The sequence below is a fragment of the Molothrus aeneus genome, chromosome 3 (genome assembly GCF_037042795.1).
Source record: "Molothrus aeneus isolate 106 chromosome 3, BPBGC_Maene_1.0, whole genome shotgun sequence".
Lineage (NCBI taxonomy): Eukaryota > Metazoa > Chordata > Aves > Passeriformes > Icteridae > Molothrus > Molothrus aeneus.
In genome coordinates, this window is record NC_089648.1 from 48,488,687 (window position 1) to 48,506,230 (window position 17,544).

Below are 17,544 nucleotides of genomic sequence, written 5' to 3' on the forward strand. Positions count from 1 at the left end.
TCTGAAATCTCCTCAAAGGGTTGCTGACTGTCACAGAGTTTACTGTGACACACACAGATAAAGCCATATCTTGTCATGTATGCTGGTCAAAAGCTGTGCATTTCAAAAGGAATTGACGTCTGAGAGCTTGTTATTTCTCATCAGGGCTTTTGCCACTTACCTTGCTCTGTGCTTTTGAGGCACTCGGTGGGGCAGTGCACTTGTGGAATGAACTTGTTGCTCACCAGCTGTCCCTTGTGTGTTTCTCCAGGGTTCATGACATACATCGTTGAGCCACTCTTTGAGAGGTGGGCCCAGTTTACAGGCAACACTCCCCTATCTGAAAACATGCTAAACCATCTCAGGAGGAACAAGGCCAAGTGGAGAAGTTTGCTCCACAAGCAACACAGCAGTAGTAGGAGCAACGACCACTCAGGCCAAGTGACTGGCAGCCAGGAACAGACTTTAAATGAAGAAGAGACTGCTTAGTGGCAGCTTTGCACTTTTCCTTCTAGCACTGCTATCTCCGTCTTGGTCACAGCAGCAAAAAAGGTCCCGAGGAGCTGGAGCCTGTTGCCAACACCGTGCAAAGGCAAGAAATGGCAGAGCTCTAAGGGTCCTCATGAACATGCCCATGGTTCTGCTGGGTTTCTTTCTGATCTTCATGTTCCTCTCCCCTCTCTCCATTCTGCGCATGCCTGATGCCATTAATCGCTCCTGATCCCGATCTGCCCCAACGCGGAGTCCCAGCCAGCAGCCGGGAAGCCAGGCCAGCTGCCATGAAGCAGGGAGGATTGCTGAGAGAACAAGGGGCACAGAGAGGCACTCTTGGTGATCTTTTCATTTACCACAAGGCATATTGTGACATATGTATATAGGCCCAGAGCGCCACACCCTTTCTAGGCTGGCAGCTGGGCTGCACATGAAACCACCAGCATCTCCAGCATCCAGAGGACATGGACTGAGCAGGACAGTGCTCACAGAGGGCAGAGAGTTGGGTTGTTTTAGTGGTTAAAAACCTTTTTAACTTTTGTATTCTGTGCACTAAACAACAGATCTCTAAACCTTGGACTGAAGTTACTCTCCGTATACACACCTTCAGTGTAACAAGGCTTGTTTTGGTAATCATTTTTATGCCACTTTGGATAAAAGACGGGCATCTTCTCATTGCAAGGAACAGTATTCCCTCGCAGCCGAAAGGGAAGGTGTAGTACAGTCTAAACCTTTGAAACACAAACAGATCTATCTTTTGAGTACTGTTTCAAGTTACCTGTTTATATTCATATGTGTACATTTTCTGTAAATAGAAAGCGCTACTGATTCCCATGCCAAAATACTGGAGTACTGTGGGATGATTGCTACCTGTAAAAACATTGGCACTGTGAACAGAATACTGTTAGTTTTAATACAAGAGAAAGCATTTGTAAATATGGTATAGAGTTTATTAATATACACCATTGTTTGTGGATAAAAGCCTTAACTTCTAGCATCCTTCATCTTCTGATAGCTGCCAAAATCATACGATTACAAGATAAGATTCTGAACTGCCTTTCCACTATCCAAGGTGTATCAAAGGTCATTAAGAAATGAAGTCTGGCAGGATAACTTCTTGAAAACTTCAAACACATTCCATATGGGTCCGTGTTGTTAATCCATGGCACCTTGCACATTCAATCTAGGCAAAAGTTTCACAGCGCCTGAAGTTTAAAGTTCAAAAAAACCCCCAGGCCCCACAGCTACGCCACATGATTTGACAGTTCAGCATGATTACCATTTTTTCAAACGTGTGAATTTTTACTAAATAGCTTAGTCATCTACAAAGCACGGCATTAGTTATGGAGTTCAGTTATTTTCTTGAGAGATGTTGCAGTGTAGCTGATTTTTTCCCCACATGCCCTCCTTAGATAGTCAGCATCAAAATGCATTTGTATTTTTCTTTTAATTAAAAGAATACTTCAACTGACTTTTAGATTAGTCTCAGTCAATGAAGGAAAAAAAGGTGTTATAGTCAGACTACTAATAATCCTCTTAGCTATCATAGTGGCTGAAGAATTTTCTATGATCTCATCTTTGTGAAAGATACTTGGCCTTAACTCTGCCATAAACAACCTCAGTTCTGAAAGTCTTTATTAAACTTTCCTTAAGTTTCTACCATTTCAGTGAGATTGTATTCTCAGACACTAACTGCATTGCACCAAAGGGATTGTCCCCCGCTCCTCTGCCCCCAGAAAGAATAACTGCATTCATGGGAAGTGCAGCGTTGTTGTGAACCCCCCGTACATCAAATCTGTACAGCTGCTTTCCAAAAGAGCGAGTAGATGTGGCCAGGTGGTCGCATTTGGGTAGTCATGTTGAGATGTGAAGACATTGAAGAGGCCAACAAAGAAAGAGCTTTTCAAGTTGGTGTTTGAGAAGCATGAGAAAGATGTTTACTCACAGAAGTGCAAGGGAAAATATAATACATTTTTCTCAATTACACGGGATATTGACTTGATGAGAGAAGGTTCATGCTCATAAGGTGACTAATGGGTTTAGAGGAAAATAAAAAGTATGAGTTTTAGTGAAGGATGATTTACTCCACTAATTCTTTGTGAAAAAGAGAAAAGAGGCTGAAAGCCAGTGAAGTAAAAAGGGCAGTTTGTGTGCAATGAGCACACAAAGCGCTCCAGCGATGTTTTTTCTGCCCCTCCACTGTTATGTAAGGTACAACCAATAGAAAACCTCCTTCTTCCTCCCACTAATCTAAATGAGATTCATATAATAGAAGGACCACAGCAAGCAAAGGGCACTCAAGAGAGTTGTAGTAGAATTAAATTGTTTCTAACTACAGGACATAAATGTCTTCTTAAGCACATGAAGGTGGTGGGAGTGGAAGCACCACCACTTTGCAGCTTTTTAGTGTACCTTTCCTTCTGACAGATGTAGGACAATTATTAGGACATTATGTGAGCGATGTAATGTGCTGCTTAGAAGCACTTAAGTCCATACAAAAGAATGTAATTTCCCATGTTTTATCTTTTTACTAAGAAATGGAAGCCCTTTGCCATCTAGCTCAAAGAATTTTTTTGAAATGTTCTGAAATTTAGTTAAACTCAGCATCTAGCAGCATAAAAAGTTCTCAGAAACATTGTCGAGCTGTTTCTGAAGAGCTTCCAGAAAATAGGTCCACAGGAAGGCTTAGGTACAAATCAAATTTTGTTACAGCCACATTAAATCCAAGCCCTTTTCTACAAGTGGAACCTACAGGTTCCATTACAAGTTTGCTCTTACCATGTTAAAACTTTCCAACTTTAAAAAGCTCTTCTGAAAATTATCAGGCCCTTACAAACTAGTAAGGGCCAAAATTATTACGAGGGATTTTGGTGCACTGAGTGTACCTGCTAGATTTCAATCACCTTGTGTAATGAAACAGTGCTTGAAAGAGGTTCAGGGTGGCCCCAGCAACACTTCTGTACTTGTGAGCCAAACCCATTGCACAGGTTTGGGCCTGGGCCAGTTTGCCTCAGGTGCTCCAGACAGAAGTGCTGAGAAAGGGTAGGCTCTGGCAGCAGATACCTGGCAGCCTGATTCCCTGGGGTCTGTAATGCAAAATGCAGCCATCTGATTTCCCTTAGAAACCCTAACTGGTACAGCCAAGCCCACAGCACCAGTGCTTAGCACATGCAGTTGTGACACGTGTGGTATGCTCTGGTTTGGAGGGCATTTCTGCACTGGGGTTTCTCCCCAGTGTGCCAACAGGCTGCTGATGCACAGAATAGAAAAGCTATGCAGATAACACAGATTTTGGTGGTGTCAGCCCTATCAGCCACTTTACAGAAGGCCCTTGTAAATAATTTTTCCTTCCCACCGGGCCAGTGTAGGTGAAAGATTTTGAAGTTTTCAAACTGAGTTAAGGTTTTCATATCTAGAAAGAGGAAAAAAGCTGTTAAAAGCAGGTTGTTAAAATGGTTTTATGCCCCACAAATGAGATTAAAATCTAGCTCCTCTAAATGAAGATTTCATGTCATCTAAGAGGCAAAATTTTGTATAACTTACAATAATAAATTATAATAAATGAAAGTCTTAGGCTGGTTAAACTAATGCATATGTATGCATTGTCATTAAGTAAAGATTTTACCTGCCTTCATGTTTGTAAGTGTCAATGGTTCAGCCACCAGTCAAATGGGGAATAAAACAACTATTGACAACATGTACCTTTGGAATAAAGGGAACAAAGACAGGAGTAGCTGAGATTAAGTAGAGTCTATGGAGGAAAAGAAAAAAAAACACATGATCTGCAGTTGTGTCTAACTTAATCTACAACACAGGTCAATTAGTTTTGTATAAACTTGGTTTTCATGAAGAAAACCAAAACCTCCCCAACGATTAATGAGAAAGCTGTAAATGAGAGAAGGCTGTTGTTACACTGCATAGTGATCTCACCAGCTTTTGTAATCTGGAGTTTCAATTTCTGTTAAAGTTTCCATCAAATTAGACACAGAAGGCACACTTAGCCCTTCCAAATGAATTCTCCTCAGAAAGGAAAAACTCAAGTAGTCACAATTGTATTTTCAGGTACCAGACAGTGTACTAGCCATAATTTATTGCCTTATATTTTGAGTCACTAATCTGAGTTGTCCATAAAGTATTCCCATTCCCCTCCTGTGTCACCATGATCCCTGTGGCCCATAAAAATCAATAATTAAATTTTAATTAAAACCCTACAAATCCAAAAAAAAAGCCATCCCAAAACACAGAACAAAAACACAAGGCAAGCTTCATGCCATGAATATGTATTCAAATTACTTTGATTGGTGCAAACTGTTGCTCTTTGTTTCTATAATCCATCCAATATTTTAGGTACATAAACTTTTAAGTGCAGACCATAAGCTTGACACGGATGTAAAATATATTCTGCTTATCTTTGAATTCAAGATTGTATATGTCATGTTTATTGTAAAGCATTTTATATATACATAGTCGCATATCTTATACAACTCTATGGGCCAAACACTGGTCCCCCCAACTTCACTGGGACCAAGAATCAGCCCCCATATGTGCGTATATATGCCATATGCATCATTCTGAAAGGAAGCACTAGATTGTGTGAAAATGCTGTGACTGCTATGCAGTGATGCCAAGAGACTTAACTGTATCTTTTTTAACATACTGCTGTAAGTATTCATCATGTCGAAGAATGACAGCTAATAAAAAGAAAAAGTGAAGTGTTCCAAGTTCTTTGGTAAAGCCAGTTGATTGAAGGATCTCCTTTGTTTGCAGAAGACATTCTGGTTTGACAAGGCAGCAAAAATCCCACTGCCTCCATTCTCTCACTGCCTCTCCTTTCTACCAACAGAATAATCACTTTCCTAGTGTGCTGTTTCTGAGAAGAACTCTTCTCTAAATTTCCCCTTAGACTTGATGTATGAATATAAATGGAGTTCCCAGCAAGGAAAGCATTTCCATGTAATTTTCCTAAGCATGTAGTAGAAGGATTTTCAAACCCCAGGGAAAATGCTACCCTGGTTAAGTATTTGAAGGAGTTTTCCTTAAACTATTGTTTCAGTTCCAGTAATGAGTTCTCCTTAGGATCATTGGTCAGTTTTAATCTCCATTTTCTCATTTCTCTTTCAGACCATGTTCTTTATATGTGCAACATGACAGGAGCTTTTGAAGTTTAATTAAAAATACGAGAAGTATTGATGTTCTACACTGATAAGTATTTCTAAGTGAGAAATACTTGTCATCACTGATGGGTATCACTGCAGGGACTCTTCCTGACTCTGACACATTTCTAAAGCCAGAATTCATTTGTATCTTGAAGTGCTCAGCAACAATACTCCCATAGTTCGTGCCATGCAAATACTACAATTGAACAAAATACAGGAGCTGGAAATATATTTTGTTTCAGTGCTATTTAGCCAACATGTTAAAATTAAACTTTTCTAAAAAAAAAAATCCACCCTTCAGTATCACATTAAGTGTTTTCCTCTGTCCCCCAGATGCAAGCAGAACTGCAAAATTGATTTTAGAATGAAGCCCCTTAGAGATCTGTCCTATATAGGGTTGGAGTTGTGATGGTTTCTCCAGGAGTCTTCTACACAGTCACCATTGGAAAACCACTCTGTTTTCCATAACAGATTTAACAGTTATTTTCAAGTAGCCAAATCAGTACATCTTCCCACTCTGCACAGGCACTGTCTGGATGGATGCTGATGTTTCATGGTTCAAAACGAAAAATGCAGACCAGCAAGTTGAAATGCATCAATGAACAGCAAAAGAAAAGTTAATTATATGGCAATATTTTTGTCCTGGCCAAATACTTAATTATGGTTTATAGTTCAGGTGGAAAATCTTGGAAATATATCTATTCAACAAGAGAAGAAACAATGTAATATGAGTGTGACAATCAATTATGTGACAGACACTCCTTTTCGCTAAAGGTGAGGAAGGCAGGGTCTCTCCAATGTCCAATCCTCTTCTAGATAAAATGAGTGCTATTACAAAATACTCTGGTTTTACCAACAAAGCAGGTTTGTGGTGTCCCCAGTTCTACACCTCTCAATCTTTCACTGATGTTGTGTACAGTAGAGTCTCAAACAGCTGTTTAGGGACTGACAGCAAATGAATCACAGGTTAGAGAAGAGTTTAAATTCGCTCTACCAGTAAAACCAGTGGATCATTTCACTGCATCCTGGGTTAGTTTGGCTCTTAGGCAGAGTTGAACACTGTGCAACACATTAATCCATGACAACTGGATTTTGCTACCAGCAGCAGCACTTCCTAAAATCTACCTTGGCCATGCAGACCTAAGACACAAGGAAGTATTGCAGCAGCAGATTAATTTCATGTCAGATTTTATAGTAATATAATTTAGAGAGAAGATTTGAATCCTGTACCCTACAGAGCTCTAAATATATTGTACTACTGGATTAGGAAGAGGATCTGGGTGTCTTAAGAAGTTGTAACTAAAATGGAGTATTAGAATTCATACAAACAGAGAAGTTGTCCTATTATTTCCAGCACTCCTACCACCTAAAGATAAATTCAGTTTGTATACCAATCATCCCCCTCTAGAACGTGCAAGTACAAGAGTGGGAAGTGCAAAGGGTGGCAAAAAGCAATTTGAATCATGAAAAGCCTCCAGGAGGGAGAGAGAGAGGAGAAAATACTGTAGTTTCATTAGTATCACCTATAAAAAATCAGAACATTTGGGCAGACTGAGAGCTTCTGCATTCCCCAAATCAAAACTTAGGTAAACAAAGTGCAGCAGTACATATGGAAGTTGCTGCCATAAGAATATATTAACCTTTAACCACATAGAAAAGCTTAAAAGATTTAACATTTATATGAAACAAAAAGGGAATTCCTGGTTACAAATAAATATTACTAAAACCGTAATCCTGAAGAAAATACACTTTAATACTTAAATCCACCATTAGTTTAAAATGATGCTTTCCTGACCTACTCATGCTACTCAGCAGCTGTTACATTCCAAATCCAGATTTTCCATTTGTATGTGTAGAGGATTCCTATGAGCTTAGCTCATACATAAGCATATTTATGAAAGAAATATAGCTACCAAGAACAAAAACCTGGTGCTACACTTACACATGTATTTGATGCCCAGCCTCGTTTCTATAACCAGACCTACCAACACCTGTAGATATTCTCAGGGGTTAGTCCACGTTAGGCAACCAAAATGCAAAGAAAATAGGAAGCACTGAACATATGGTAGATTCAAGGGCAGATTGAGAAACTATTGTCCCAAAGATCACTTGTTTGTATCTGCCATGCGTTGTGTTGGGTAAATGTATTTCAAGTCAACTTCTAGAAGGAGGAGAAAAAATAGATACATTAGTATCCTCAGCTGAGAGACCAAAACATGAGTGGAATTACTTTGTTTAAAAAAATGTACTGTTTTGCTGGGATGAGGTTCCATGTAGATGACAACTAGTTTGAGGCATCACCATTGCCCTTTGTGGTACAACATTTATGTGGCACATTTATTTCCCTCAGTGCATCAGGAAAGTTACTGCCACCAGCTCCACCATTTCTGCATGGACCATTAAGGAGTGGCCCCTTGCACTCTGGTGCTTTGAAGTCTCTTTTATTCAGTGCTAGGGCTGAATTAATATGCACACAGATGTGCATGGTAAGTGCCCCAGTTCCCACATGAAAAGGAAATCTTCCTCAACAATGCCACTGCCTGAAGACTGCCTATATAAAGGTAGATATTAAACAAATCAAGAAACATAAATAAGATTTGGGATGGGTACATCAGCTACTCAAAATGGCTAAGTGACATTGGCACATTGGCTTTAGGTACATAAAGGTGTGTACTAAAGTTTTAACAGAGCAAACACACTTCCTTCATTTAACTCCATTGTAGTTACAAAGATAAAACAGAAATTATGTTACCTGATGGGATTCATGAATCAAAGTGAAAAAACTTGGATAAGAAGCTGTGCAGTTGATTTCCTTTTGCACTTTATCCTCACAAATCCTCTGTGCTTGGTCTATCAGGAGTCCTGTTTGAAGTAAAACTGGTTATCAAGCCTCATTTTTACCTTCTTGGAGGTCTTGCCCTCATCGCCTCCCCTCCCCTCCCCTCCATATCTAATTATGGTCAGCTTCTTCAAAACACCAACTAATCACAAGCAACACAAAAAATAATTTGATTTGGGAAATGATGGTACCTATTATGATTCCAAACATAATTGGAATTCGTAAGTTACGTTATTTTAAAGAGCAATGTGATTTCCCCCTCCCTCTCAAGAGAAGCAGGGAATTCTTTCTTCTCTGAGATGCTCTGGATTTAGCTGGAAGATAGAAAGATCAGAAACTGCAGGATATCTCATGCAAGAGAGCCACAGCAAGAAGCTCACAGCTCACTCAGAGAATGCAGCAAGTAAATAAAATTCTTTTGAGCCTTCGCAGTCAGCCAGACATGAGAGGGGCCCAAGAGACTTTGCTGCAACTCAGAAAGGTATTAAGTAGAAGCAAAGACTTGCATGCAAGGTCACAACCCCTTTTTTATTTTCTGTCTTCCTTGATGATTTCTATGTTCTCCCTAGATAAAACTGTGGAGGTTTTATTGTAATAAAGCCTGTCTTTTTGATTTCAAGAGAAACAGCTTCTTGAGGCTCAGACCTGCTTCAATTCCCATCCCACTTTTTATTAAGCATACTTTACAATAGTATGAAATATTTTCTCTTTTTTTAAAGAGTATTTCAGTTTTCCAGTTTTAAGAAAGAACAGTCAATGATATTACTATTAATGTTTGCTTAGGGTGAAGCATAGGAAAAGTCTGGACTTCAGCTGCCTTTTACCAAGTCCTTCACTTGCCTAAGACCTAAACATGTCACAATATAATCCTGTGTGACCAATAGCCTCCATTTTTTTCTGAACAGTTTTTTCTGAACAGTTCAACTACTTAGGCCTTTATGTTGACAGGCTTTGAAATACAAACCACCAACAAAATTATCTGGGATTTTGATTATGACAACTCAAGTGATGCTGTATGAGAAATGCTAAATAGAGGTGTAGTTTATTTATTTTTACTGTGGTTACACTTTGGAGTGCTCTAGTTATGGATCAGGAACTGCACAAGGAACACCATGCTGCTCCCATGACAAGTTGTTATAATAGAAATAATTTAATAAAAGAGTCATGTTAGAGGTCAAGAAGCAAATCATCACAGATCCTGAAGAGAGCAACATGTGAAAGGACAGCTTTTACTTCAATGATAAAAGAGCACAACTTCTATGGTTTTGTGGAAAAAGTGAATTGATGACCTCCAGGCATCTTAAAAAAATCTGGACATGTTGGTAGGGGTTTGGGGTCCCATTTTGTTTTGTTTTTTTCCTTTTGAGTTTATTCCTTCACCAACCCAACTGCAATTCTTTCCGATACTTCAGTGCCATTAATTTAAAGGGAGAGCTTACATCATCACTTGAGTTACTTGACAGCTTGAAGTTTTGCCTGTGGGTGTTACATTGCTCTCAGGGACATCTTATATAATAATGCAGATGTCATTTTTCAGCTGGCATGGCACATCTACAAGCTTCAATTTTACTGAGATTTGTGATGGAATGAAGTCTTCTTAAATATCTGAATATTGGCAAAGAGTTTCCACCTTCAAGAGCAGCACAAGTTAGTCTGTGAAACTAAGAGGACTTTAAATGTAAAACAAATATAGTAAGAGTTGTTCTCTTTCTGAGACAACCTATGATAAATACACTAGAAAATAAACATATGAGGAAGGAAGGCACCGTTGTCAAAAAGGGACAATTGTTTCACTCTGTAGTTGGGTCACTGTCAAACCAGCACTGGGCTCTACTACAGAGAAGAAATAAAGTCACCACTTCCCACTGTGGATGTCATGCTCATTATTGAAATGCACTCTCATTTAAATTATTTTAGTTCTCACTTCCTACAACTGGCTAGTATTAAAATTTCTCTCTGACACAGAAAGAAGCTTTTAGCACTTTTTTTAATCTTCGTGCATTCACTGACAAATAAGTCACTGCAAACAGATTTTCTGTTTCTGAAATAATACAGTGTGAATGAAACAGCTCTATAGTTTTTCAACTGACTGTACTAGAATGTACTTTCCTTCTGAAGACCTAACCTGCTATGGCATTATCATTGTGGCTTTTTGCCATCATTCACATCTTCATTATTTCTCTCTATGTAATTTCTAGTTTTAATTATCCACAAATTTTATCACTTATTTCATTACTAAAAATATGAAACAGCATCAGCCCAGTACCATTCTCTGTAATCTTTAGTAGAAATACTTCCTTTCAGTGATTACTATTATCTGCCAGCTAATCAGTTCTACATCCATTTAACATCTACTTTTGTGGGTAATAAAAATGTTGCATTCTAATTTACACTCTTTTATTGCAGCTACTTTTGTTAAAGATGATCTAAAACATCTATTTTACAATAAGTCACAAGAGATCAATCCCATATTTCCAACTGTGCAAAAGGATACCATTGTACAGGGTATTTTTGCCTAGAATTGATACATGCCAATCGACCTATAGTCATATGTCTTACCCCACTTTTCTTAAAAAGAAAACTTAGATGACACAATTTTCTGAATTTCTGTATTACTGTAAAGTTCATTCAAAGTAAATATAAAGGGCCAGATATGTCTGACAGCCAGCTTCTTTAGAATTTGCAGATTTAAATTGCTTAGCCATCTGCAGTTCTAAGTTTTTTGTTCTAGTAAGCAGAGTTTAACTTATTCCTCCATCAAATAATTACTTCACTGGTAATTAGTGATCCTGAGTTTATTCCTCAGTAAATACATTCCACTTTTCCCAAAATCTATGCAATTCCTAAGTGAGACTTTTACTCATATTAAAGCAATGGAACAGCAACAACTTCCAAATAAAAGCACCAGGGCCCATCACCAGGTGTGATGTTCACCATCCTCAATCTGTATTGGGTCAGCTATTCAGCACTATCGTGCTCAGTCAAGATCTGGCCAAGTACCATTTTCATAAAAGCTTCTAAGTCTTGACTGTGAGACCTGTATGCTGAAGGATGACAAAGGACTTAGTCCTGTGGTAAAGATCCCCCACAACTTTTATTATGCTAGAGAAGAGGAAAAAGGGGGTACATGGAAGAAAAATACTGTGATTTGGTACAGATGTGTAGAAATAGCACAAGTGTCTCTGGGTTCCCCAGGCAACTACCAGCTTTGAGCACTGTTACCAAGCTCTTCTCCTAGCAACAGCTCCGAGAGCTCACAAGGCACGAAGCAGGATCTCACAAATTCTGTTTATTTTGCTCGCCTTATGTCAATGTTTCTTCAATATATTCTTTTATTTGTGAACTAAAAAGCCTAATTTAACATGAAAAATCAGTTCAGCGACAAGCTAGGTTATACTTATTTGGTATAAGTCTCACTAGCAGCTGCATTGTTCTGATATACTAAATACAAAGTATACTCTTCAAATTGCAAAGAGTAAGAGAAAGGCTATGCCACTACTGAAAAATAATAAATAGCCTGGGATTTGCTAGAAGTCCTGAAAAAGCAGACTCCTCAGAAATGTAACTAGTAAAGCCTTAATATAATTCTTGCATGTGCAGACAGTGCATATGAGAGGAACAGACAGAAGAAGCAAACACAAATGGATGAAAAATACTGGAGTGGTCAAATGAGCAGATAGGAACAGGAGGTGTTGATAATGCTCATATCTCACTTGAGTCAAACCAAAGTGCATCTTCAAACTACCTGTTTTTACTATCACAAAATACTGAGCTGAATATTATTTTCCCACTGTACATGCTGGTAAGGAACTCCCCACTTAATAAATTAACACCAAGAACATTGAGTTTGTCCTCCCTTCAGAAACACTTCCATACAAGCAAAGAAAGAGTTTAAAAACAGCCTGGTTTATCAAGCCTGCCCCAGTAGATGACAGTCAAACGTGGTATGCAAGTCAAGCAAAAATACCTGCTAGAAAATGATGACAAAAATACCAGACAGACAAAATTGAGTAAGAAACAACAGAATACACATTAAAAACCCCCAATATTCCAAAGGACAGCAACCCCTCACTTCAGCAGTAGAACACACAACCTCTGATATTTCAGTTATTTCTACAGTTCCCATTGTAGAAAAAACAGGACAAATACTTACAGCTGTAAACTGTAAGGTAACAATGCATCAAACAGCCATGAGGCAAAAATAACACAGGGAAAAAACTAAAACTAAGCTTACTTTAAATTTATTCCTACTGCTCCTTTATGCCAGCAGCTGTTGCTCAGTGGCAACTGCCTCCCAGCAAACACAGCTGCTGTGTTATGGCACGAGAACTATAAAGTGAAACAGAGAAGTGGGAACAATCAATCTGGTTTAACTTTTCTGACTAAACAAAATGTTGGCTACCAAAGAGAAAGCACAGACAGGAAGAATGAAGTGGACACTTCAAAGATTGACACCACTAAAGGTTAAAATTTGCCCAGCTCTGCAAACATCCCCATACCCAGCTTTATGGATACACCTAAACTGGTTCAAGTCACTTTGTACATGTGAGGAGCAAAGAATGCATATGTTTACAGAAGAGCAGTATAGTGTTTCATTTGAAAGAAAAAAAAAGTGTATCTCTATGCCCTATTGTCACTTTGACTTTTAATCAGTAAAAAGCAGCATATTTTCACTAAGCTAGGAGTTATGTGTGTACTGGACCACAAAGAGAAATCTCCAATGGTCATTTTACACGGGATAAAGAGAATATTTTTTCAGAAAAAAAATTACTGCCAGCTCAAGCTCTTCTCTAACTCACCACATAAAATTTTCAGCCTGTTCTCCCAGAAAATGAAGTAGCAGTTTTATTTTGTGAAGAGAATAAATGAGCCAGGTGTTGACTTTTTACTAATCCAAGTGCACATAAATACAGTTCATCATAATGCTAATAAGATAGAATCATCTACCCCTACAATTTAGTGTATATCACTATAAAAATAAAAAGATAAAGGGATTAAAATTTTGTTGTGAGACTTTATGCTGACAAAGCAGAATTTCTCTTTTAGTTGAAGACTTGCAACATAGACCCGGTGTGATACTGCTCTCTTGTGGTTAAACCCATGCAGTTTATCTGTAAAATGTAAAAACTATTTGTATCAATTATTTTAAAAGATATTCAAATGTCTTTTAATCTAAGACATTTTTAGCTGATCAGAAGTTTGAAGCAATCACTGCCAACTCCACCCCTGCAGACTTTACTGCCATGTCTCTGTTACCTAAAGAGAGAATTTAGACTGCTGCTTTTGCTTCTGTGTCCCATTGAAATCAAATGCCTAAAATTAGCCTTAAACAAAAGGTCAGAATACATCCATCCCAAAAACAATGAAAGTCTGAACACTCTTCCTAAGATACATAAATAATTTGCTTTTAAGACCTACTTTAGCTTTCCAGTCTGGATGAAAATGTAAGCAGAAATGAAAATGTAAGGAGGTCTAGAAACACAGCTGGAACAAAAGCACCATGCTGTTGTTCTTTCAGTGTGCAAAAAAAAAAATAAAATTCAAATTTACACTGCAGAAGGAGAGGTCCTGATGACAGGATTATTGGGGAAAATAATGAATATCAAAAGAAGGGCCTTTTGATTATTATAATCAAAATTTGTAAATAATCCAGCCAAATAATACTGACATGTGCCAAATTTCTCTGAAGTAGGAGGACAGCTGTCATCTTTAGCCTTTACTCACAATACAGTTTTAGATATTGTGAAAACTAGCACCACAATTCAGGACTGAGTTCCTAAACAAAGTGTTTCAAGGCATAACTATGCAGAATGGTGTACATTGCTGTAAATCACTGAAACATCTACAAACAGCAATCCCCACATTGAGATAGAACTGATGTGGAGGGATAGAATGTAAGAGAATAGTGCAGAAGGTGTCTCACACGTGAGGAGTTGCAGCTGTACTAATCACCAAAGATTAGGAACAGGCCTGCCCTTAACAGGCCACAGCTGTGTCCAATAAGGAGACGAGTGCTACAAAAGAGTGGGTTAGCTGGGTGAGGGGAGAGTTGGAGCTTGTTGGTTGGGCTGTGAAGAGGGCTGAAGTTTTTTGTCTGTACTGAGAAGAAGAGGGAGTCAGTGCTGCGAGGAGCTGCCCTTGAGAAATCACCAAGAAGGTATGGGAGCCTTTGAAATATGATGACAACAAACTGGTACCTGGGAAATGCCACTAGTGACCAGCTGCCAGCTGGATGTAACTCTATGCACCAACACTCTCTTGGCCCAGCTGTCCAACCAGGTTTTCACAGTGCATCTGTACAAGGCACGACAGGTCAGTTTCTCCAGGAGAATGCTGTGGGAAACTGTCAAAGGCTTTAGTAAAAGTCCCCTATTAGCCAAGATTGATGATAAATGATGGAAAGTGACTCTGTGAGCATTTCCACCAGCTCCCTCAGTACTCTTGAGTGGATCCCATCTGGCCTCATAAACTTGTGAGTGTCCAAGTGTGGCATCAAGTCACTGGCCATTTCCCCTTCAATTATGGGGGCTTCATTCCACTCTCTGTCCCTGTCTTCCAGCTTGGGGGGCTGGGTACCTGGGGAACAAGTGGTCTAGCTATTAAAGGATGAGAGAAGGAAGGCATTAAGTACCTTGGCCTCTTTTCAGGTCCTCTGTCACTATGTTTCTCCCCATACCCAAAAAACTATGAAGCTTCTTCTTGGCCTCCCTGTCATTACTAATGTATTTAGAGAAACATTTTTTTACTGCAGTAGTCAGACTAAGTTTTAGTTGGGCTTTGACTATTGTTATTTTCTCCTGGAGTTGCCTCACAAAATTATTGTAGTCCTCCTGCATTGCCTGCCCCTTCTTCCAAAGGTCATAGGCCAAAGCTCTGCGTCCAGCCAGACAGGTCTTCCCCACCTCCACAGAAATCACCTCCTACTCTGCCAGTAGCATTTTCTTCTTGAAGAATGTCATCTTTCCTGGACTCCTTTGCCTTCTGGGACTGTCCTTCAAGAGATTCACTCAGTCTCCTAGACAAGCCAAAGTCTGTCTTGCAGAAGTCCAGGATAGCAGAACTGTTGACTCCCCTTCTTACTTCTCTGAGAACTGAAAACACTAGTGCGCTGGGATTACTGTACCCAAGATGTCTCCAACCATCCCATGACGCAGCAGTCCTTCTTTGTTTGCACACAATAGGCACAGCAGGGCACCTTCCTTGCTGTAAACTACTCAATTTCACACAAACGTGCAACAATGCCCTAAAATACAGTACACAATAAAATATTCAGATAAACCTGGAAGGTAATACAGATGTAGCTGAAGTCAGCATCACGATGAAAAATGTATTGGTAAACAACATAGGGGTCTGACAACCTAGTAGAGGAATCAGGATGATAAATATCTCCCAGGTACCTAGAACCACCAGCAAACAAATTTAAGAAAAAGGGGGAATAACACTTTGCAGCTGCCCTTCCTTAACACTGGGACATCACGTTTGGAAGTCCTTCTATTCTCTTTCTGGAATTTTAATGGATCAATTTTGGCAAGCTTTGGTCCCTGCACTTGATGGCATGCCATGCCTTTTGATGGCTTTCAGTTTGGCGAAGATTGATTTTTTTTTTTTTTAAGTATCCATGCCATGTCCCTCATATCTTCCCCTCAAAGTTCTGTCTTTCTCCTTGATTTTTTCCCCTGCTTTTGCAACATCTGTCAGGTTAGTTTTGGCATCTTTTGGTCCTTTGCACTGCACCTGATTTTCTCTCAGACCACTTTCTTGTAGCCACTAAAACTCCTGATTTTTTTTTTTCCTTCAATTGTATTTCATTTGATCATATCTCTTTTTTAGTTGGTTCAATAGTCTTGCCTGCAGAACTTCCTTTCCCCAAGGTATCTGATCACTGACTCAAGGCTAACTTGTCTAGTAGGTTCCCTTTGTCATTTTGGCTTTGGCAAGAACCCTATATATAATTTTACTATTCAGGTGAAACTAAAGAACCATGTCATTAATTGCTAACAAGAATTGACTGAGGTCAGTTAATACTGTTGGACACTCTCTGCTCTATCTTCATCCATGTACAGAGATAATATTGATCAATTAAATATCTATTAATATAATAATTAATACACATCAAATTATATATTAATTGTCCCTCAGTGAGTATTTGGATAGGTTTGGTATATTATAGGAATATGTCAGCAGTGGTATTCTGACAATAATTGTCAGGTAATTGTATTATTAAGTCTTCCTGTAATGGGAAGCTCACTGATAGAGAACACAAATCTTTTAGGATCTCCTAAATGTTTTTAAAGGACTGCATTTAAAGGTCTACTTTTCCTTCTAGCCCTTTTACACAAAATATGTGAAACATTTACTCATTTCAATTTTTTACCTGGAAAATTGGATACCATATACATACTTTTTAATTCTTTCAAGTAGAAAAACAAAACTGACTTTCATTCCAGCAACCACCTCAGCACCTCCTGAAGGAAGACATCCTGCCCAAAAATTCACTGGGAGTGGTAGGAGAGCAAGTTTTTCCAACGTCTTCAGTGATAAGTAGGCACAACCTTTCACAAGATCGTGCCAGCAGACCAATAGAGCACTCGTGTTCCTGAGCCTCCTCCTCCTTTCCCAGATCAATAGCAGAACTCTTGATTTGCATTGTGACTGAGCAATGCGGTCAGGGACCATATGTAAACAAGGGCATTTGTAGGAAAAACATGGAATGGATTCTAGGTGGGCACAGGAAGCAAGAATGGTTCCCAGTTGTTGATACAGAAGTTTTATTAGTCAAAGAAAATAAGATGACAAAGCCACATTTCCATCAGCTCTGAAAAGGGAGAAAAATCTCTGCAATGAGTGATAGAGCTTTTCATTACTAACTTTTACTAAGCTTTCCAACTTCTTGGTATTAAAAACTGTCAGATGTTACCAGATACAACCCACAGACTTCTTTACATCTGGAATAAAGAATCTGTTCTTGTAACACATGTGGGTGGGGAAAAAAAAAAATCACATGGTCCACTACTTATTCTTTTCCCTAAGGAAGTGGATCAGCTATAAACTATATCACTTCACAATTCCCATCAAAAT

At 38.9% G+C, this 17,544-nt stretch overlaps 1 protein-coding gene across 5 annotated transcripts in view; it reads left to right on the forward strand.

The window, feature by feature from the left end:
• PDE7B (phosphodiesterase 7B) overlaps positions 1 to 5,192 on the forward strand; it is a 170,350-nt gene extending 165,158 nt beyond the window's left edge. For all 5 annotated transcript variants that reach the window (XM_066546852.1, XM_066546849.1, XM_066546853.1 and 2 more), the window contains one exon: positions 251 to 5,192. In XM_066546852.1, coding sequence (XP_066402949.1) covers positions 251 to 468 — 218 coding nt within the window. In that variant the 3' untranslated portion in view covers positions 469 to 5,192. The remainder of the gene's footprint in view (positions 1 to 250) is intronic.
• The last annotated feature ends 12,352 nt before the right edge of the window (positions 5,193 to 17,544 follow it).